Genomic DNA, 22,789 nt, shown 5'->3' on the forward strand with positions numbered 1-22,789 from the left:
CAGGAGGATGGAGAGTTCAAGGACAGCCTAGGCTATATAGTAAGACTGCCTCAAAAAAACAACAGAAAAGTTTTCAATGTGAAGTTCAAATTTTCAGTTTTTTCTTTGATGGGCCAAGCTTTTGGTGTTATAAAAATTCATCACCAAACCCAAGATTGTCCAGGTTTCCTTCCCTTTTATTGTAGAAATTGTAGTTTTGTGTTTTACTTTCAAGTTTTTGGTCCATTGAGTGAAAGGTGTAAGGTTCATTTTTACACAAGTGGGTGTCCAGCACCTTTCACTGATAAACTGTTCTCTCCTTAGCTCACTGCGTCCTGGGCCTCCCGCTGGCCTCTCTATTCTGTTGCAGTGATCTGATTACCTACCCTCTCCCCAACGCTATGCAGTCTTGATACCTGTAGTTGGAGAGTGGATCTCGAAGTCATGCTGTCTGTCCTCCTACTTTGTACTTCTCCTTCTCCATCCAGTATTCTAGGCTTTCTGCCCCTCCATACAAACATTAAAGTCAGTTTGTCCATATCCAAGAAAAATTTGCTGGGATTTATTTGGAATTGCATTGAAGTTGGGCAGAACTGACATTGGACAATGTCGAGATCTCTTATCCATGAACGTGAACGTATTTATTTAGTGAGGAATTTTGTTTTATTGGTGGTACTGGGGATTGGACCCAGGCCCTCATGCCAAGTTCTGTGCCACCTGAGCCACACCCACGGTCCTATTTAGTTTTTCTTTGATTTATTGCATCAGATGGTTGTAGTTTTTTTTTGTATGTATCTTGAGCATATTTTGTTAGATTTATGCCTGCTTTGTTTTCTGCTAATGCACACAGCAGTGTGTTTTCAGTTTCAAATTCTACAGTTCATTGCTGGCTAACTGACTGTATATTAGCCTTGTACTCCAGCCTTGCTACAATCACTCCAGAAAGAAGTCTCTGTGCATTCTTTGGGACTTTCTGCATGGGCAGCCATTCCATCTGTGAATACATTCTCCTGCCACTGGGAGCTCAGTGCTTTCTGTGGCCCATGGTGATGTGAGTTGGATATTTTAGCATGTCATGATCAAGATCTTACCAGGGCGGGGGGAGTGTGAGAAAAAATGACCCTTCACTATGAGGCTGGAGGGAGTTTTGGTGTGAGCTTATGAGATAAGAGTGTGGCACCCACAGAGACAAGGGAAGGGGCTTTGGCCAGGAAAGACACAGGAAGACCTGGGATGGCAGGTGACAGGGCACAGATATGGGACAGTGAGAGCCATGGCTAATCTGGGAGCACCTTAGTGACCAGAGGAAGTGGTGTGCACTGCACATAAGGCCTCCTGTCCCCTTCCCAACCCTGAGCCTTTTTACACATTCCTTCACACGTTTATTTTTCTCTTGCATTGTGCCTCACTAGGTCCCACCAGGCTGCTGACCCCTTGTTTCCTACCTGAGCCTTGTCTGCACTCCATCTGTCTCCATCCTAGACACACAGGCCTTCAGTGGATGCCACAAAATGACACATATCACTTATACCTCAGTCAGAGAACTTCTTATAGTTCAACTCCCCCTTTCCCTCTTTGAGCTGCTAGCATCACTGGATGAAGACTTAAGCAGGTCTAGGGATCATTTGGAAAGTAGTAGCTCCTGCCACCCCTCCCTGGTCCCTACTGGCTGAGGTGGCCAGGTAAAGGTCAGTGAGAGAGTGTGATGCTCACCTGTCCTGCCCAGATAGATTGGGGATGAGCTCCTGCTGCCCCACTCCAGCCCCTACAGACGTGCTATAGGTTCCAGTGTTTTCAACAACACTCCAGGGCTGTGGCTACTGGGACTACATCAGCTCTCTCTATAGCCATGTGACAGCATCAATAGCTTCCTCACTTCCCATACAGCCTTCTGAAGTTAGCAATTATCTTTTGCTATTGGCATCATTTCCCTGCAGGCTCTGTGTTCTGCACTGTACTTGAGCTCTGAGGCTCTCCCCTTTTCTTTTTGAGAGACATAAAGTCTCCTGCCTTGCTCATGCTGTCCCACATGCCCCCAAATATGGCCCATTCTCACACTTGTACTTCTCTACTGTAGGGTCCCTCTATTCAGTGGGCTTCCTTTCAAGACCCTTCTTCTCTTTCTGAGCACAGTCTCTACTCTGCCAGCATCTTGGCAGCTGTTGGAATGCTGTGATGTGGTCACACTTGGTTGGTGTAGAAATGTGGGCAGGAAGGAAGTGCTTTCATTTCCTCATCATAAGGCATTGCCTGGGTCTCTTCCAGGGTTACAGTCTGGTCTTGGAAACTTCCTTTTTGGGGTTCTTTTTTTTTTGAAGATAGTAAAGATTGATTTATTAAGAACACCTCAAGGGATGAGGCATTCCGGTACAGCCGCTGCCTGGCTGGGGCTCTTACGGGGTCTCTCCCTGCCCTCCCTGTAATGGGAGTTTGGTGGTGGACTCACTTCTGTGGAGTGAGGGCTGGTGGGGAAAGTCCAGAGCTTTTCCACCTCTTCCCTGCAGGTCCCTCTGATGGTGTGGCTGCCACTTGCTCCTCTTCCAAGTTGTCTTTGTCTTTTGAGTGAAGTTTTAACTTTATCTATCAACTCTTCTGTTGAGTTTTTTATTTCTGCTCTTGTGTTAACTTCCAAGAGGAAGGGTCTCACCATGTAACCCAGGCTGACCTCGAACTTGCAGTCTTTCTGTCTCTATCTCCTGAGTGCTGGAGTACAGGCGTGTGCCACTACACCAAACCCAGGAGGTCTGGTCTCTACATGTCCTTTCTTCTGGACACATGTCTTCTTTTCTCGAGGATAGCACTGGTCTGAGTTATGCTTTTGCTCACAGTTCTCTGTGCCTCGCTAGCTGTCTGTGTGCGTCTTGTCACTGCCTGAGAGCCCCAGGGCCAGACCCTGGGCAGGACCATGTGCTGGGCACAGAGCCGTGTGGGAATCTAGGCACATGTTGGTCGTGGTGTCCGTGCAGAGACAGGGACACCAGAGGCATTGGCTCCCTCCTTCCTGTTGGCCCAGGCCAAAACCCTGAAATAAAGACTATAAACCGCCTTACTGCTCTTTGTCTTCTTGGGGTTCCACAAACAAAGCCAATGCACCTGCTTGGCAGGGATCCTATTTTCATCTTCACAACAGTCTACAGAGGCTGAAATTATCATCTTACACCAAGGAAACCCAGTCCAACAGATAAAACTGCCTGCTGGGAAGTGGACACACGGTTCCCTGGGAACAGAGAGCTCTCGGGTATGCAAGGACCATGGACTTCTGACTCTGTAGATAGAAGCTGTCTGTGCCCTGACGTGGCAGCTTGCTCCAGTGAGCCCCATAGGAAGGTAGGTGGAGGGGCCCTTGGGAATCCCACAGACCCTGACCCTCCAGCCTCTGGAGGAGAAGCTGGCCAGAGGGTGGGCTATCAGTGTGAGGGCTGCCTTGCCCAGAAGCATTTCCATCTGCTTCAGTTCAGTGTCTCCAGACCCAGCCCCTGCTGAGGGCCTCTAGTCTCCTGGTCACTTTATGGCTCCCCTTATCCTCTTCTCCTGCTACCCAAATATCAAAGATCAATACTCTGGACTGCGTCCTTCTCTGTGCCCAGGAAGTGGCTGTGACAAAGTCCTGCCTTCAGGGATGGGCTGGGAGCTCCCAGACAGTGGTCACCACGTCCACATGGGCAGGCACAGGCCCAGCAAACAGTGGCCTTGGGATGTTGCCAGAGTTTATCTGCACAAAAGAAGTTCTCAGAGAAAACCTCCTTGCTGGAATTTTTCACATGAAGGTACGAAGGTCAGTGAGATTCACACCAACAGGCAGAGAATCTACCTGCAAACTTGGTGTAGCTTTTAGAGAATCCTCTCATGTTTGCCATGTTACCTTCCCTGACCTACAAGCATGTCCCTTTACAGTGGCTTCCCCTATGTGATGAACTGTGCATTCCTATATGAGACTGCTCATGGCTTGCCTGGCCTTTTTGCATTGTAATCAGGGGAGTTAGGACAGTGTGATCAGTTGATTGGTTGGTCAGTCAGTCATGCTGCTTCTGGTGTGGCTTTTTTGCCCCGCTGGTCCTGGTATTTGCCAGCTGCAGCCAACACAGCTGGCCCAGAGACCTGTCTCTGCCTTGCCTTCCATACTTACCCTTGTGTCATTTGACCAGTGAGGAACTCTGCTGCTGAGTCCCTCCTTCACCTGCCTGCTGTGGGCCAAGCCTCTCTCATACCATCCTCACTAGGGAAGCACCTGAGACTCTGTTCTTATCCAAGACCCTCACCAGGCCTCCCACAAGCAAGCACTGCTCTTAGGGAGTCAACAACCAGGTGACCCACAGTGCAGAGGAGATGGGGTTGGGGGCCCCTGTGAGTTGAGGACTAGGAACCTCCTTGAGGACCCTGCTCTGGGTAGGAGGGACATAGGGCAAAGTCACCCTGGCCACATCCTGTTGCTGACCAGGAACTAGGGTGTGACTCTCACTTGCCTTTCAGCCCCCGCATTTAGAACAAGTAGCTTGGTCAGCACTAAGGGGTGGGCTGTGGAGGTGCCCACGGCCCCAAGGGAGACATTGCTTAAGGCATCTAGGGCTTATCTGTGGCCTGTCCCAGTCCAGGCTGTCGGCTGACCTCAGTGCCCTCTGGGCCTAGTGTGACGAGCACTAGGAGACCTGGTGAGCTGTGGGATTGGGAGCTTCATGTATGGCAGGAAGTGAGGGTGGGACCTGAGAGTTGTGGAGGCCTTAGGGAGCCCCTCATCTATACAGGTGCCTCCCAAAGGAGCCTGGCATTTTCCCATGTAGTCTCTGAGCCACACTGGAGACTCCTCAGGGGAACATAATCCCACATCCTTTGTAGTAGGGCCTCTGTATGGGACTGAGCTCAGTCCATCCTGGACTCCTTGTGTCCATCTCCTTACATCCTCACTGCAGCCTTCCCAAGTGGTCTCTTGCATTTTGGAGGAGAAGCCAAGGCAAGGGATGGGAAGGTGGTGTTCTCCTTGGTTGCTGCCTCTGTGTGTGCCAGGTGGGGCTGAGGGGTCACAGCTCAGCCCATCAATATGACCCACCAAGCCCTGAGTCCCCCCAAGGTGCTAGCTGCTTTTGGGTTGGAAATCTTTCTATAACATCATGGAGATGTGAATGCAGCTCAGGTGGAGTGGGCGTCCGTGATGGAGGCTCTACCACTGCAGGATGTGCATCCAGTGGCCTCATTGCTCTGGCTCGTGGGACTTTGTCCTGCACATCTGCAGCTTTGGCAGAGCACCTTCATGGTTGTTGATAAACCAAAGGGAAAATTAGGAATGCTAAGTGTTTGTGATTAGTTAAAACATCTTTCACAAGAGTTGCTTCAAAATCATCTAGATTTTATAAGGGTAAAGGTAGGGGGAGGCAGTAGATAGTGAAATGTGGGCAGTCCTAAGAAAATGGGACTGGTGGGCCTCTGTCAGGACCACCAGCCCTGAAGGCAGGTGCAGGATCCCAGCTCACCACCCCCAGCTGCAGAGACTCTACATCAGTCAAGGAGGTTTTCAACTGGCCTGTATTCTTTCCTTGTCCTTTTATGGAAGAGAACAAAAAGAAAAGTCTCGGTAACTTACGCAGATTGTACAGGATTTTCTTGGCTGTTTTTACTTTCAGCAGTGACTCTGATGGGCCTATGGGATGTAAGTTCTTTTTATTTACCCTCTTTGGAGATTGCAGAATTTCTCAACTCTATAAATTTATGTCTTTCTCCACGTTGGGGACATTTTGGGCATTATTTCTTCAAAATGTCCTCTCCCTTGCTTCTGTGCCTATCTTTAGCTCTAACCACACATATGTTAGAGGTTTTGATATTTTGTCCCATGGACCATGGAGTCTTCATCAGTTTTAAAACCCTGGTTTTTCCTTTGTTCTTCAAATTGGATCTTTCTATTTTATTTGTTTGTTTTGTTTTTGGTGGGACTGGGGTTTGAATTCAGGGCGTGGGCTTGCAAAGCAAAGGTACTCTACCACTTGAGTCCATTTTAGTCTGGTTGTTTTGGAAATAGGGTCTCACAAACTACTTACCCAGACTGGCCTCAAACCATGATCCTCTCCCAATAGCTAGGATTACAGGCATGAACCACCAGTGTAGGCTAGATCTTTCTGTTGATCAAACTCTGGTTTACTCACTCTTCTGCTATTTCTATGCTCTTAAGCCTATCCATTGAATTTTTATTTCAGATATTGCATTCTTCAACTCTAGAATTTGGCTCTTTTAAGTCTATTGTGGGGATCAGGAAACCATGACTTGTGCACTAGACACCTGCTTATGTAAAGAAAGTTTAACTGGAACACATCCCCTCAGCCCTGACCTTTTCTTCACATCTGGTCTGACTGTGATCTGCAGAACTCTGAATAGACTGGATAACCCACAGATCCTACAGTGCTTTATTACCTGTTTTTCAGGAGGGAATTTGTCAGACCCTATCCTATGCCACTGCTAAGAATGACCATTTTTTAATTAATGAGCATAGTTATAATAGCTACTGTTAAGTCCTTTTCTGCTAATCCAATATCTAGATCATCTTGAGGTGCCCATGAATTGATTTGTGTGTGGTCCCATTTTCCTGTTTCTAGTAATTTTGAAGCATATCTTCTCGTTTTTGTATCATATTTTCTAGTTTCTAGTAATTTTATATCATATCCAGGACATTGGGAATCATTCACTGTAGAAACTGTATTCTGTTATGTTCCTCTGTAAAGGATTAACGTTTGTAGTAGTGGTTGTTTGCCCAGGCAACTGACCTGTGTGGACTGAAACCTCCAATACCGTCTATCTGCCCTGTGGTAGTTGTGGCTGAAGTCTCTGTGGTGCCATGCCTCTCCCTTGGTTGCAGTGTGGGACCCACCTTACCCCTGTGTGACTCACAGGAAATTAAGGGAGCAGCAGAGATTCGAGAGAATTTGAGGTTTCCCTCTCTGGCCCTTTCCTTTCTGAGATTTGCCCTCACTTTTCAGTGTCCTTTGGTTTTCCAGCCAGTGAACCTGAAGGTTTCTTTGAGTTCAGCTACTCAGCACAGACCCAGTGGGACCTGCACTTAGGTAGCTCTGTGGAAAGGCAGGGGTACCAGGGATGCCTTCTTTAGGTTAGAGGCCCCTCTGGTTTCCTGCCTGCCTTTGGCCTTTCTTCATCCTTGTGAGAGGTTGCTGACATGCTTTTTCAGAGTTCTTAGTTGTTACTTGTAGGTGAATTTAGACACTAGGTGTGGCTTCTCCATCACTCAACCATGAAGGTGTGATTGCAGCAATCCTTCTCTCAAGTTTTATTGAAGTTGCAACTAACAGTAAGATCATAAGAATATAACTCTACAAGCCTTTAAAAGTGGTGGATTTCAAGCAAGGAATGACCTAGAAAGAAGCTGAGAGGCAGAGGTCTGGGGAAGGTGCTACAGTGAGGAGGGTCATAGCCGTTGCCAGGGCTCTGGCTCCTGTGAGCACATGACATGCCCGAGTCATTCCTACATCAGTGCACTTAATAAACAGTTGCTGTGCGCTGCTGTTAGTGTGCACAGATGTGTACAGTGCCACTGGAACCTACTGCATGCTGCTGCTTGCTCTGCGTGGACAGCATCTGGGGAATATCATGAGTGAAGTAGGAGTCACCTTACACAAACTGAACAGTGGAGACACCTGTCTTCCCAAGTGCTTACAGCTGACTCTGAACTTCAGGCTCCATGATCCTGCTTTTCCATGTACCCTGTTCAGGTTAAGGCCCCTGGAGCACAGTAGTGACTGCACCAGGTACCTGGGGAAACCGTCTGAAGATCTCCCACCTGGAGGAGTTTTTGGGTAACTTGAATCATAGGAAATGGGATCTTGGAGCTACACTCAAGCAACTGAGCAATTTTCACAAAAAATACTGGTCAGGAGATGTGGGGGACAGATGAGCTACATGGTAATTAGGACATAAGTCAAAACAGTGACATCCGTGGTTTCCATGGCCAGTGAGGGGCCCCACAAGCACATGAAGCCTAGTGCTTCTAGGCTGGTGCATCTCTCAGTGCAGAACCAAGGACATCTAGACTGCCCATGGCTAGTGACCAAGGCTGTAGGAACTTCCGTTTGTCTGGACCAAAGGCCATGTCAGGCAGAGAGACCAGGCTGTGCTGGCCAAGGGCCTGGGTAGTGGCAGCAGGCACAGACTCCTCTTTGCCCTCACTTCTGCTGCTCACCATGGCTCAGAGCCTCTGCTTCAGCAGTTTTCATTGTCCAACTTAAATGTTGTCAAGGTTTGTCTGAATTTTATAAATGGACCATGTTGAAAACATGGTCACTTGCCACTCGCAAGAGGGCTGCAATTCTCCCAGCTTCCTCAGCCCAGGCAGAAAGCCTGGTTCAGAGAGGGGCGGCCAGCTAGCACTGGGAAGCCAGCCTCGCACCAGGAAGTGTGAATCTTTGGCACTTGCCTAGCCACCAGGGTGCAGGCAGGAGCTGGGGTTGGTTAGGTAATGTCTTCAGAGGCAGACTATAAAAATCTTTACCTCTTGTCCTGGATCTGTGTCTGACACACTTACTGAAATTCTCCCAGCGTGCTGAGTTGGAGCAACTGGGGAAGATATTGAGGTCAAACAAAATAGGGTCTGTTATGTGTGAGCTGGATGGTTGTGTCACAAACCCAGGCCCTCTCCTAGAAGGGTACAATGGGGACCCTCATGTGTGCACATGTTTATCTAGCTGTGAGTATGTCTACGGGTGTCTCTCTGTGTAAGACAGCACAAGGAAGGCCCCCTCCCAGCCAGCTTGTCCCCTTTCCTCTGGGCAGGTTTTCACTGCTCGGTCCAGTTGTTCTGTTAGGCAGAGTTTAATTCTTTAAGGCTTTGAGTCTGTTAAAGTAAAACCAAGGGATTTACCATGCTGCTGAATTTGCAAGGACTCAGGTAAATGTGCATGTCACCTTGAAAGACCCTTGGCTGTACAGTGACTGCAGGCCCAACTACTGCCTGTCCCGGCTGTGTTCCTAGGGGCAATGGGGGTCAGCCAGTGCTGTCCTGAGCTCCTGAGTAGCTGGCACATAGCGCTTTCTGGTGCCCAGTCCACAAATGGCTGGTGAGGTGCCTGCAACCTTTCACTTCAGTCAGAGGGTGTGTAATTAGAACTAAAGTGTTCACTACCTGTTGTCACCATTGGACAGCTGTGTCATTTTGTGCTTAATTAGCTGTGACTCTCTGGGCCTCAACAATCAGTTACGTGTGGAATTGGATGTCCTTCCATCCTGCCTGTCCTTTGGAAGGTGCACAGCTGCTACAGGCAATCGGGGAACAGCTCTGTCCACACAGCTCTCCTAGCTGCCTATTCTGGATGTGTTTCATTTTGTCCTCTGGAGACCCTTCCCTGCCTCCTGCCAGCCCTGGCTCTCATTTACACAAAGCTCACCCTAGTTTTGGCTTTGGTGATTGCACGACTAAGCCCAACCCCAGAACAGCATGTTCTGACAAATTCTGGACCATTCTGACAAGAAGTACAGTGGCTGTTAGCGGTGCTTGCTCTGGGTGAGGCGTCAGACACCCTCTGTTTGCCAGTCAGCTTTTGGTCACTATGCAAACCACTCGGAAAGTCATCTTGTGTTTTAGCTCACAGTTTTGGAGGTTCCAATCCGTGCGTGGTTGTCCATGCTGAGTTCTGGGCCTGTGGCAGCACACGGTGGTAGAGCAAATCTGCTCACCTTTTAGCCCAGAACAAAAAGAAAAAGAAAAGAGACCGGGATACCACAATCCCTTTGGAGGACATGCTCCCCTCAGGCTCTACCTGGTAAAGGTCCCACCACCTCCCAACATCACCCTCCTGGGAGCAAGCCTTCACCACATGGCTGTTGGGGGGAGGGGCGTTGAGGATACAAGCTATAGCATGCCCTCTCAGCCTATCTCAGACTTGAGAATTTTAATGGGGAGAGTGGCACCACAGGCCTGCTCTCTGTGTCTTTGCCACCTGGAGTGTGGCTTCTAATGGCATGTGGATGGAGGCAGGCCACTCTCCCCGTGGATAGATGCCCTCCTTCCATGCTGCACTGGCAGATCAGTGGCTCTGAGGATGGGCTTCTTTAGGAGACATCCATGTGCAAGTGGGGACGGTCTTGAGGAGTCACAATGACATCCCCTCAGGCTATATGGCTCCCTCCTGTCCTCCTTCCCTGAAAACTAAACTATAAGAGCAGCAGTGACTGGCCTCAGAACAGAGGGGGCTGCAGTAGATGCTGGATGGTCACATGGCACCTGTGATGTTGACCTAGAGAAAGGCATGGGGTACGGGGTGTGTTTTACATACAATGACCTGGGACCTGTATCTCCATCCCTGAAACATCAGACTGTGTATGGCAGTTGTAAGACTCAGCCTCTTGGGAGGGATGGTTCCTGACCTATGGCAGTGAGATGGATGTCCTTCCATCCTGCCTGTCCTTTGGAAGGCAGCATAACTGAGAATGTGCATATGGACATCCCCTGCCCACATCAGGCTTATGTGGCCAGTGCAGGGCTCTAACTGCCCAGCCTCAGGAGTCAGGCGCCATAGGCTTGCAGTGGCAGCTGGTTCACCAGCTTCTAAAATGCCCATTATGGTGTTATTGCTGAGGCATTAGCAAATTGCCACTTAAAGTTAATTGAGTCTCCAGTTTAAGTAGCAATTACAATGCAGATTGCCCATGCAGATGGTCATGGGTACATGGGGGAGCTGGTATGGACTGGACTGCCCCAGGCTGGCCAGCATGCCTTGTGGGCCCCTGTCCACCAGACACCTGGCCTTTGGGTAAGGATGAGCTGACCCCAGTGCCAGATTCATATTCCCAACTGCCAGCCCAAGGTTACTGAGGCCCAGGGTCTGTTGTCTCTGAAGACCTCTCCCCATGGGACCCTGCTGCTCATGGCAGAGAACAACCTGTACAAAAGCTGCCAAGGCTTGGTAGGTAGCCCCAGAGAAATATCCATTCACAGGTTTAGCTACCTGACTCATGTTCAAGGCAGAGGGATGATGGCTGCACACAGGCAGAGGCAGGCCTAGATCTAGGGGCCACCCCAGATCCACTCTCAGGTTCAGGGTGGTGGGAACAGATGTTGCTTGGGTTGGGCAGGGTAGGTTGTTTTGGCCTATGAAGAGCCACACGTTCATAAAAAGAGGGTTAGCACCCCCAGTAAAGGAGCCAGCGACCCCTGTGAGAAAAGCACAGAAATACGTCAAATACGGAAATTAGACCTCAGGCATAGGAGGTCCACCAGGAGATGCTAGACAGTGAGGTGGGCAGGGCAACAGACCCTGCAGGGGACACTGATGGACCCCTGTGTACACTCCACACACCTGCAGGGCATGTGCTTCCAACAGGGACGCTGCTACACCAAGATGGCAACATTGGAAGCATTCCAAACTCCTATCCGCCCTGGCTTTTGCCATTGTTGTTCAAGAGATAAGCATGGCTCCCAGACCGCTGGTGTGGAAGGGGCTCCATGCAGGTTTCATTTCTGGGGATCTCCACCATGGAAAGAGATTTCAGGAAAAGACCGAAAGTCCTGAGCAGAAGATTACCTTGAACCTTGGTGTGGTCTGAACTCAGAGGTCTCCTGGTCCTTCTGCAGTCTAATCCATGATCAAAAAGGCCTATACCCCCATTTCTGGAGTATCATGGGCACGGGCTCAGAGTTTCCCAGGCCCAGAGACTCTGAGCAGCGGGGAAGGTGGGTGCAGCCATCACAAACATGACGATGACTGAAGTCAGCCCAGGATGTGAAGTGCCTTTGCACTACGTTCACACTGCTTGAGTGGATGACATTGGCATTACACATCCTCTAGCAGGTTCTGTCTGCAGAGCTCAAGGGCATGTGAGGACAGAGCTGAGGTAACACATCACAAACGGAATATGCAGGAACCACGACTGTCAGCCGGCAGGAGGGTGTCAGCTCTGGGCAGGGACCTTGGGCCTTTCTGAACACAGTCCTGGACACTGACCCCTCAGTTTGTCTCAGGAGATGAGCAAGGAGTAAGGAGGGCAACGCAGCGGGTGTGAGCTGCCAGCCTCCCTCCTGCAGTGCAGCCTTGGTCCAGGGGCCACCAGAGAGGACTTGTCAGGACGATTCTTGGGGCCTTAGAACCCTCAGAATGCAGAGTTCTAGGCCTGCCCCAGGCCTGCTGAGGCTGGGGTCTAGAGTGGGACTCCAGGACCTGCTGGGGCTCTCAGGCTGCCTGTGCCTGTGACCACAGGGTCCAGGGCAAGACCTGGCCTCCTATGTGGGGCTGGATGATGCCTTCCAACTGCCACAGGGCAGCTCACAGGTAGAGGGGTGCCTAGATCAGAGGCCAGGGCACTACAGAGGGCTGGGGCTCTTGGGACCCGTCATGTGTGAACAAAACACAAAATTTTCCCACCAACATCATAGCCTCTTCCCAGCATGGGGAAAGTGCCCTATAGAGGAGTACGAGCCTATAAACCCCAGGCACGCTAAGCCCTCCAGATGTTTTCCTACTGGTGTTCCTAGCACCTCTAAGAACCAGCCAGCATAAGGCCAGGCCCTAGAATTCCCAGCCACACCTCCATGTTCTGCAGCAGCCTCCCTTATTCTGGGCATTCACCTTCTGTGACACATTTTTCATGTGTGTCTGGCATGCCTCACGTGTATTTGGCAATCGTCAGTCACGTGGCACCAGCTTTCCTGGTCTCAAGTGTCACTGGGTTTCAGGAGGGTGGGCCCTCACACTGATCCTGCCTGACATGTGTGAAAACTTACAGAGGGGAAATGGAACCTTGATTGGATGTAAGATGTACAACCAGAAGGGAAGCAGCTATGGGGCACGTGCAGGCAGGCTCCTCCAATCCCAAAGACATGGCCTATCCTGCCTCTGATGGCTGAAACCTGACTTGCCCTGGAACTGGTATCTGTGATCTAGACAGGGACCACAGCCTGGTGACTAAGGGATTGGCAAGCAGAGACCCCGTCCTGGTGACAGGGTAGAAGGCTGACATTGCAAGGTTCCGAGCATACCTGTCACTTGTATCTCACCAGGCTTGGACAGGGAAACATGTCCTTGGTGTGTGGTGCAGAGCACCATGTTGCAAGAAACCAGCGGCCTCCACCCCCTGGGTGCAGGAGTCCTTTGTGGGAGCTTGCACCTAATCCCTGCAATACCTGTAATTAAACGTGGAGAAACAGGCCAGGGAGCACCATCAGGGCCACCCGGTTAGGAAGGGTGAGTCCAGATACAGCCTTCAGGCCCCACCACTCCCTACAGCCTGCCTGGTAAATGCTTCTCCTGTGCTGAGACCCTAGTGCAAGGGTCCTTCCTGTCCCCACACCACTCCGGGCTGAATTGGAGCCTGGATGTCTTGGGATGCAACCTTCCTTTGACTTTCAGAGAAGTCAGAAATTTCAATAGATACAAGTGCAGTGAGTGAAGGTGATAGTAACAAATCTTGCTTCAGCCAAAGAAAGCAATGTCATCCATCAGCATTGCAACTGTTCTGAAATCATGCCTACCAAAGGAATCCAGATCGCATTTTTTTGATGAACAGAGGAGACAAGGCTGTGCCCCCTGCAGGCAGAGCTGAGCACCTCCAAGAACCTAACAGGGCCCACGGGGCCAAGGGACCCAAAGGTGGATGGCCATTGGCTCCTTAGAGCCAATGTGGGGATTCCAATGTGGGGAATTCAGTTGGCTCCCATCAGGAGACCTGGAGATTCCCACCTTAGGACTTGCTATTTCTGAAGATCTGTGACCTCTCAGGCTGACAGAACCTGGGAGGAGGACAGGATAGGTCCCCCGAAGATGACTACAACAGAGCAGGCACTGGACCTGAACAACAGCGGGGTCAGGTCAGGTCTTGAGTGCTGAGTGTATTTGGCTGCCCTGAGGACCGGAATCTGTCCCTTGCGGGGCCAAGCTTGGGGGTCTCCCACCTGGGGGCATGGGATGGGCCATCTACCCAGTCCAGCCCTCCCTCCTTCAACCACAGTACAGTTTCCTTTTGCCCAGATCTGACACGGGGGGCTCTGCTCCCGGAGATGCAGGCCTTGCCGCCTGTGTGAACATAGAGACCCTAGGAGGTGAGGACACTGACTGGTGTAGACAGCCCCACCCAGCTCTTGGTCTTGGCTCCATCTGTCTGTGTCAGCTTTTGGGGGTAATTTAGTCTCCATCCCCCAGTGGCTCTTGCCTACATCAACATGGCTGTCACCTACCATCAACTGTGGGTAACTTTTACGGGAATGGAGGGCCTTTGCCAAAACCCCTGAGGTCCTGGAATGAGGACCTGGTCCTTCTCCCATGGTGCCTTGCTAGAGAGGATCCTGGCTCCTCTGACCCTTCCTCATCCCTGTGGGACCCTGACCCTCTCCTCTCTCCCATGGACCCCTGACCCTCTCTCCTCCCTGCAGTGTTCCACCTGTCCCACAAGGTCACCAGCATTGTCCCTGAGAGTGCTCTGCTCATTGTCCTGGGCCTGGTGCTGGGTGGCATCGTCTGGGCTGCTGACCACATCGCTTCGTTCACGCTCACGCCCACGGTCTTCTTCTTCTACCTGCTGCCCCCCATCGTACTGGATGCTGGCTACTTCATGCCCAACCGGCTCTTCTTTGGCAACTTGGGCACCATTCTGCTGTATGCTGTCATCGGCACCGTGTGGAATGCAGCCACCACCGGCCTGTCACTCTATGGTGTCTTCCTCAGTGGCCTAATGGGTGAGTCAATGCGCTGCCCACTGTGTGTGTAGGGGGGCTCCTGTCACTCTATTTAGCAGAGGTCAAGGTGCATATCACAGACCTAGAGGGGTGAGGAATATCGCTGGTGGGCTCCAATACCACTCCACATGTGTAAGGAGAAGTGTGTCTGTGGTATCCCTGCCCTGTTTACAACAGATTTCCATCCAACCAGGTTGGCAGATGGGTGGGGCAGGTGGGCATGGATGACTGTTCTCCTCAGAGAACACTCAGTAGGGAAGTGGGGGCCACTGAACATCCAGGGAAAAAGGAGGAAATGGCCGTGACCAGGTCCTGAGCTTGAGGAGCTGGTCCCAAGGCTGAGTTAAACATGCACCCCAAAGTCTTGGGTGTTTTGGTGCTGTTTCTACTCATACCTGTGATGCCAGAATCCCCAAGCATGGCTCCTACATGGTGGTGGCTATCAGCCCTGGTCACCCTCTGGGCACACTCCCACTCTCTCTGTCTTGATGGGAGACTGAGCATGTGTGGTCCTGGCAGATATGAGCAGACATTCACAGGAACAGACCCAGAATTATTGGGGACTTCTCACTGGCTCAAGGGAGAACATGGGTGACACTCACTTTGTGAATCAAGACCTGGAAATCCTAGAGACCAAGGAGATGTGCTGAGAAGGAAGGGAGTAGCCTTCTTGGGCACATCGGTCCCCTGGGGACCTTGTCCTTGAGCCCCGAAGGGTGAGCACCTGGTCAGCCTCTGAGATATATAGGCACCTGCTCTGTGATGGTTGCCACTTCAGTGATACCAGAAGGGGTGGGGACATACCTAAGTAGCCTTTGGCCACTGGATCCAAGGAGACATCTGGGGTTTGGATCAGGAACTCCTGGACTTGGAGTCCACAGCCTCCCAAGGGCATACTTGTCTTCATTTGATAACCGTGTCACCCACAGGTCCCACCATGGCATGTCCCCAGGGCTGTTCTGAGGGCACATGGAGAACTCTCTAACAGACCCAGCTCATGATACAAAGCACCAGTCTTCAGGTGCAATTGGCAGAGATTTGGCAAATGTACTTACCACACCTGTAAGCTACATTCCCATCAGCAGGAACATCTAGGCCCATCTTCCTGCTGTGGCTGTGCAGGATTATCCTGCCACAATGTCCCTTGGGAACAAGTGTCACCATGCATCACTGTGTCACACATGACAGGCAGGGTCACTCTTCCATAGTGGACACAGAGGAGAGCAGCCTGTGCTCAGCCCTTGGGACTGCCTACGGGCCGATTCAGCCCTGCTCCAAGGCCCACTGAGCTGCATAGGCAGTGACTGGTCTCTGCAGTCCAGCGGCTCAAGGCCAACAGCTCACCTACCACGGAAGGGTCAGCCTAGGATGGCTGTCAAGGCCCCTGCAGGTCTTCTTGCTAGAGGTGGAGAGAGACTCTGGTGAGCCTGTCCATCCCAGACACCCCTGAAAGGTTAGTGTAGGTAGACTGTCAGGCTGGAAGGGCAGTCCCAATTCTGGAATGATTTCTGGAATGTGCCTTGGTCTATCAAGGTTCTGGAGCAAGAAGCTAGCTGTGCTAGAGGTGTTTCAAGATTGGCCTTGAAAGTAGTTTGTGTCTGCAAGGCCAGGTTGGGCCCTGTGAAGAAGCAAAGGGTGTGATTTTCTTTCCAAATGGAAATTCTAGCTGAGGATTTGGCTTAGAGCACTTGCCTAGCATGTGCAAGGCTCTGGTTTGATCTCCAATACTGAAAAAAGAAGTAGTAGAAGAAGAAGAAGAAGAAGAAGAAGAAGAAGAAGAAGAAGAAGAAGAAACAATTCTGGCTATTGTGACACTGGCTGGAGGCTGCAGAGTTTAGAGTTCCCAGGAACCTCAGGGTCCCCTGCTCTCTGCTTCTTCCTGGGGATCCACTATCTGCTTAGAGTATTAACCTCCCAGAGCCCCAAGCCCTGGCCCTGAAGGCAGTGTGGGTTCTGTCCCAGTTCAAGTGGGAGAGTGAAGCCCCTCCGTAGGAAACTCAGTGGCCTTGTGCATCCTGAGGGTGTCCTACCATTAGCTTGCTCTTTGGGCTCCTCCCTGGAGCCTCCAGCCCCTGTCACCAGGCCACAGCCTTGGGTAGCCCTGAGCAAGGTTTGCTTGGCACCTATTCCAGTTGCCACTGGGACTGGTTGCAGGGAGGCTGCAGGGGAGCCTGCACCACCTGGCCTGGGCGCTCACCTGGGCTGTGTCTTGCAGGTGACTTGCAAATCGGGCTCTTGGACTTCTTGCTGTTCGGCAGCCTGATTGCTGCTGTGGACCCGGTGGCCGTGCTGGCTGTGTTTGAGGAAGTCCATGTCAATGAGGTTCTGTTCATCATTGTTTTTGGGGAGTCGTTACTGAACGATGCTGTGACTGTGGTGAGTGGTGACAGGGTCCCTGAAGCTGGCTACAGGGCTGCAGTGTTTGTTACTGTGAGAGGCAGGGACATCTCACCCAGTGGGCATCACCAGTGTCCCTGGGATGAGAAACTCAAAGGGGGGTCTGCTATCTGGAAATGGCTTTCCTTCACAGCCTTGCTTGAAAGCCTGGAGCCTGCACAGTGTGTGATGTCCTCCCTGTGAGGATGATGTCCCTTCCTGCGTGAAAGACAGGCCCCACCCACTCTTCTTACCTGCTCCTCTTCTGGTCCTGCTCCCTCCTAACTCAGTTCAGGTGGAGTCCTCCAGCCTCTCCCCCTTCCTGCCTGTTTCTGTTTCTCTTTCCCTCTCTCTTCTTCATGCCTTTGGGGTTAATGCTGCTAGTGTTAAAATCCCAAAGCCACATGCCCCAGAGCAGGGGTCTTTAGCTTTGGACTACACTTGGTGCCACCCTTCCTGCTTTCCTAAAAAACAGATGAATAAACAAATAACAAAATCTCATAGGGGTTGCTTAATCTCGGGCTGTGGCTGCCATAACACAGCAGCACAGTGGACACTTAGCAGGAATTTGTGCCTTGGAGTCTGGAGTCTGAAGTCTGAGATCCAGGTGTGACCTCTCTCCTTGGCTTGTAGATGCATGTGGTGTCTCCCTGTGTCCTCTCAGGGACCTGTTCTGTGTGTCTGTCCTGATTGTCTCTTCTTATAAGGGCCACAGTCAAATTGAATTAGGGCTACCTTAGGGACCTCATTTTACCTTAATCACCTCTCCAAACGCAGTCATGTCCTGAGGTCCTGGGGTCAGCACTCACTCAACATGGGAGTTGAGGGTACAACTCAGTCCTTTGATGGCACCTGGAGCTCCCCAGGCCCGAGGGTGGGCAGGGTGGGTGAGGCCTCCACAGAAGCTGAGACCACACCATACTGGCAGTGAGCAACAGGCTCATGGATGTGCAGAGCACGACTGCTACTTCATCACAGCCCTGGAGAAGTTTCAAACCCCATCCCCAGATGGGCTGCTGCTCTGTGGAAGGGGAGGGTGTGGGCAGAATCACTGCCTGTTAAGAACCAGCCCCAAGGGCTTTGCAGACAGCCGAATACAGATGCTCAAGGAAGTGTGATGGTCTTCCTGTGCCCTCAGGGGGCTCGTGGCTCCCTTAAGCTGAGGAGAGAGAAAGCCCTGAGTGTGTTCTGCAGCAGAGGCGGTTCTCAGGGGAATCTGAGAGCCAGTTTGAGAACTAGTCAGAAAAACAGCAAGTAGCTCCCAGCCAAGTGGCTTCCCTGACCCTGCAGAGTGCAAGTCTTACTGAGGCCCTGTGGGAACTCCATGCCTGCTGTGGCCATGTCTCACAGTCGGCACACCTGCCCATGGGTCTCCTGAGCACACCCACAGAGCACAGAGTACAGCACAGAGACAGCCTGCACCCCTCAGTATTAGCTCACTGCCAACATTGTCACGAGGGATCTGGTTAGACACTGACATATGGACCACTGGGTGTAACCCCACGGCTGAGTCATGCATCACACACCATTGGAGAAAAAGAAAGACCTCTGCGCTTGTCTTGGCAAATGAAATTGAGAATTAATATGCAGAGGATTAGCTTGGCAGTTGCTTTGCCACTGAGCGTTCCCTCGGCCACACTTCCCACCTATTGGCTCCTTTTCAGCCTCTTCCTGGTGACCATAGTTAACCTGTCCTGAAGAAGGTCACCAGCCACTGAGGGCTTCACACTGGGGCCCAAGTAAATGGAGGCAGAGGCACTAAGACAGGGAAGGATCAGTTTTGAGCAAGGGCTGACTGGGTGTGTTGTTTATCTCTGTCCCCTCAGGTCCTATACAATGTGTTTGAATCTTTTGTGACACTGGGTGCTGACAATGTGACTGGCGTGGATTGCCTGAAAGGCATAGGTATGTACCAGGCAGGTCTTACGGAACCCACTCTCCGTCTGCAGTCAGGGAGTCCCATAGCTCCTCCCCAACTCAGACTCCTTGGGGTCTCTGCTGCTATGGGGCCTGCAGCCCATGTAGGAAAAGATGTTTCTGTTTACTCACTGAACACATTTCCTTCCCACAGCACCTCACAAACACAGTTGGATGAGGGTCCTGGGGAATCCTGGGTATTTTTCTGGGCAGGGACAGGGACAGCCAACCTGAGTCTCCCTGGGGAAGGACAGATGGATAGTGTCTGAGGACACAGGGCCTGGTCCTTGCTTGCCAAACTTAGCTCACAGGGCTGCTTGGGCAGTACTCCCCACAAAGGGGCCAGGCTCCTTCCTATGGGCTATGCCTCCACCCTCCATTTCCTTTCTGCACTGTTGCTGGCATGGAGGCCAGACTCAGGAGCAGAGAGTTGGGCTCTTGTTTCCTAAACTCTCTACACTGCTGTGGGTAGAGTTACCAGGCGCCCTCCAGCAGGAATGGCCTAGCTAGTCTCGCCCACATACCCAGCCACAAAGGACCATTCAGGCAGCCTCAGTCTGGCGTCCTTGTCCCACAGTGTCCTTCTTCGTGGTGAGCCTTGGGGGCACTCTGGTGGGGATCATCTTTGCCTTCCTGCTGTCCCTGGTGACCCGCTTCACCAAGCATGTACGCATCATTGAGCCGGGCTTCGTCTTTGTCATCTCCTACCTGTCCTATCTGACGTCTGAGATGCTGTCCTTGTCGGCTATCCTGGCGTAAGTGTCCCCTCTTCCCTTGGGATGGGCACGGAGCCACAACTCCTATGTAGCTGAGCTGGGTGGGTGGCCACTGAGCTGGAGACAGGCCAGAGTGACCCGGCACTTGGCCCCAGAAAAGCAGGACCAGGCTGGCCAGGTCCTCCAGAAAGTGTGTGGGTGAAGGGCCTGCTCACAAACACCGAGAAGTTCATGCCCAGCCATGCCCTGGTGAGGGGGAAGCAGAGTGGGGCCCATACTCCCTCCTTGGGACACAACTTTCAGAGTGCCTTTTCCAGCTGTTTCATCACCTGGCTGGTTGGAAGAATCTGACTTATTTGGTTTTAAAATAAGGAGTTGGTGTTGTCATAGAATTGTCCATAGCTAACTGTAGCCTCTGCTGGGTAAGGGGGATGGAGAGGCTATGGCCTGAAGATTCAAGAGTGATCTTTCCAGAATCCCTTGTTGGGGTCCTCTGCCAGCACACAGCCCCACATTCAGGTGAAACCTAGCTCTCAGATTCCTCCAAGGCTGGCAGCTGGGCTGTGACAACTGCCAACAGGCCTCACGGGGCTGCACACAGAGGTGTAGGCTGCCCCTCAAGGCTCATGAATGCATCCTTGCAATTCTGTGTGTCCAGACTCAGGGTGTGGGAGGAGACAGACAGCTGGGGAGGTAGGGTACCAATTCCACTGAACAGGGCTGACCAATGGGATGACATTTGCCCAGGATGCAGAGGACTTGAAATGGCATTAGAGGAACCAGGGCATGGCAGCAGCCAGGCCCCGGAAATGCTTGGCACTGAGCCCTTGCCCACCTGAGTGGCAGCTGCATTATGGCCTTACACTCCCCCCCCAATCCCCAGCATTACCTTTTGTGGCATCTGCTGTCAGAAGTACGTGAAGGCCAACATCTCGGAGCAGTCAGCCACCACTGTACGTTACACCATGAAGATGCTGGCCAGTGGAGCTGAGACCATCATTTTCATGTTCCTGGGCATCTCAGCTGTGGACCCCCTCATCTGGACCTGGAACACAGCCTTTGTGCTACTCACGCTGGTCTTCATTTCTGTGTACCGGGCCATAGGTGAGGGCCAGGGGCATTTATGCCGATGTTCAGTCTCCCTCAGCCCATTGTCTGCAGAAGGCAGCACCCCAAAGACCTGTCCAACCCCCATAAAGGGCAGGACTTCTTCAAAGTGCAGCCTGGAGAGAAGGTGAAAGGTTCCAGAACCCAGAAGCAACCCATGTTGTTCCCAATGATTTACTCTAGATGTGTTCCCCAGGGATAGGGTCAGGGGGACAGGAGATAGAGAGCCCCATCAGCCCATCTTGTAGGAAGCACAATCAGGAGGTGCACCTGAGACATGCCCACTGCCCAGCCATCCACAGTCAGCTGAGGGACAAGGGCTACAGGAGAAAAGCTATGGGGTTTGGCTGGGGGGAAGCCATGGAAAAGAAGCCACGCAGTTGAGTGCACTTCCCACTGCAGGCGTCGTCCTGCAGACCTGGATCCTGAACCGTTATCGCATGGTACAGCTGGAGACCATCGACCAGGTGGTCATGTCCTATGGCGGCCTGCGTGGAGCCGTGGCATATGCCTTGGTTGTGCTTCTGGATAAGGACAAGATCAAGGAGAAGAACCTGTTTGTCAGCACCACCATCATTGTGGTCTTCTTCACAGTCATATTCCAGGTATGGTAGGGCTTGGTCAAGGCTGCTGCCCCTGTGGTCTCCAGGCTCTGACCCTTGACCATGAGCACAGCAGCTCAGCATTTCCAGACTCCAGACTCTAATTGGATTCTGTAATTTTAGTAACCAGGAGCATTTTGTAGGTTTTCTTGGTCCCCCCAGAGGACGCAGCACAGTTTGTCCTCAGCACTGTTTCCAGGCCATGGCCCACAAGCAAAGCCCCACTTAGCACTTCCTGGCTGCTGCTCTTGGTCAGGCACCAGCAGGAACCTGCTCTTCCCTTGCATTTGGTTGCTCAAAGGAGTAATGGCTGGTGGGGGGGTGCGGATGTCCATATGGCACAGAGGTATGGGTGCTTTCTGCAGGACAGTGCCCATGGATGCCTAGGTCCCTGGACTCCCCTGTGTGGGAGGAGAGACCTCCTCTTTTGTATGATTCACATATGGGCTCTGAGGGTGTGAGGTCCTGCCTGGTGCCAGGCTCAGTGAGATGTCTTCCCAGGGCCTGACCATCAAGCCCCTGGTGCAGTGGCTGAAGGTGAAGAGGAGTGAGCATCGCGAGCCAAAGCTCAATGAGAAGCTGCATGGCCGGGTAGGGGGACCGCATGGGGGAGGGGGAGAAGAAGGGTAGGGGAAGAGGCATCGGGGAGGGTAGAGGGGCGACTGAGGAGAGGCCAGGAAGGACAGCAACCAAGTTACTTTCCTCTGAAAGGCTTTCGACCACATCCTCTCGGCCATCGAGGACATCTCAGGACAAATTGGACACAATTATCTCAGAGATAAGTAAGTGGTCCAAGCCGCCAGGACTGGGCTAAAATGGGTACAACTTGTGAGGCACATCTGTTTCAGCTGTTGCTTCCTATACATTCCTCCTTCAACCAGTGGCCCCTTGATCATAGGACTGTGGACACATAGGTGCTGACAGGGACACCAACAGACGCTGGGAAGCCCCATCCATTGTGTCCCACGATTCAAGTACCATAAAGCCTCCATTCAAAACAGTCAGAGGCCACTGACTGAATTGTCTGGGTTCCAGGCTGGTCCTGAAGTTTGGGGGGTGTCATAGAAACACCTGGTCAGGATCTGTGTGCCCACAAAGCTGGGGGCCCAGGTATGCACCAGACTCATGGGTGAAAAAGAAAGTTAATACTAGTAGAGCAGGTGGCACTGTAGACAAGCCAGGGATCCAAATCTTGTTTCTGTTGCTCTTTCTGGCACCTATAGAGATGTGCTTTTACTGGGCAATTCATTTTAAACTGTTAAATTAAGTGAGACTTGAAAATCAGAAAAAAAAATTCACTTTCTCCATTCTACAAACAGAGGAAGAGTGTGTTAGTTGGTCAATATTTAAAATTATTTTGTTCATGAAACTGAAATCACCTATATTTTATTAGAACATACATTGACACTTAAAACTATTATAAAAAGCCCAACAGAATC

General features: G+C 51.6%; 1 protein-coding gene across 3 annotated transcripts in view; it reads left to right on the top strand.

Moving 5' to 3' along the window:
- The window catches only part of Slc9a3 (solute carrier family 9 member A3), a 46,301-nt gene that overhangs the window by 13,232 nt on the left and 10,280 nt on the right, over positions 1-22,789 (top strand). For 2 of the 3 annotated variants that reach the window (XR_012449260.1, XM_020174782.2), the window contains exons 2-9: positions 14,330-14,632; positions 16,848-17,008; positions 18,835-18,913; positions 19,503-19,680; positions 20,525-20,745; positions 21,151-21,353; positions 21,852-21,941; positions 22,062-22,132. Coding sequence is in view for 2 of the 3 variants with exons in the window: in XM_020174782.2 (XP_020030371.1) it covers positions 14,330-14,632; positions 16,848-17,008; positions 18,835-18,913; positions 19,503-19,680; positions 20,525-20,745; positions 21,151-21,353; positions 21,852-21,941; positions 22,062-22,132 (1,306 nt within the window). In the remaining variant the exon portion in view is untranslated. Of the gene's footprint in view, positions 1-5,211; positions 5,621-14,329; positions 14,633-16,847; positions 17,009-18,834; positions 18,914-19,502; positions 19,681-20,524; positions 20,746-21,150; positions 21,354-21,851; positions 21,942-22,061; positions 22,133-22,789 lie in introns of those variants that run through there. The other variant, XM_074077794.1, reaches the window with a different exon arrangement.

This window comes from Castor canadensis, chromosome 6 (genome assembly GCF_047511655.1).
Source record: "Castor canadensis chromosome 6, mCasCan1.hap1v2, whole genome shotgun sequence".
Taxonomy (NCBI): domain Eukaryota; kingdom Metazoa; phylum Chordata; class Mammalia; order Rodentia; family Castoridae; genus Castor; species Castor canadensis.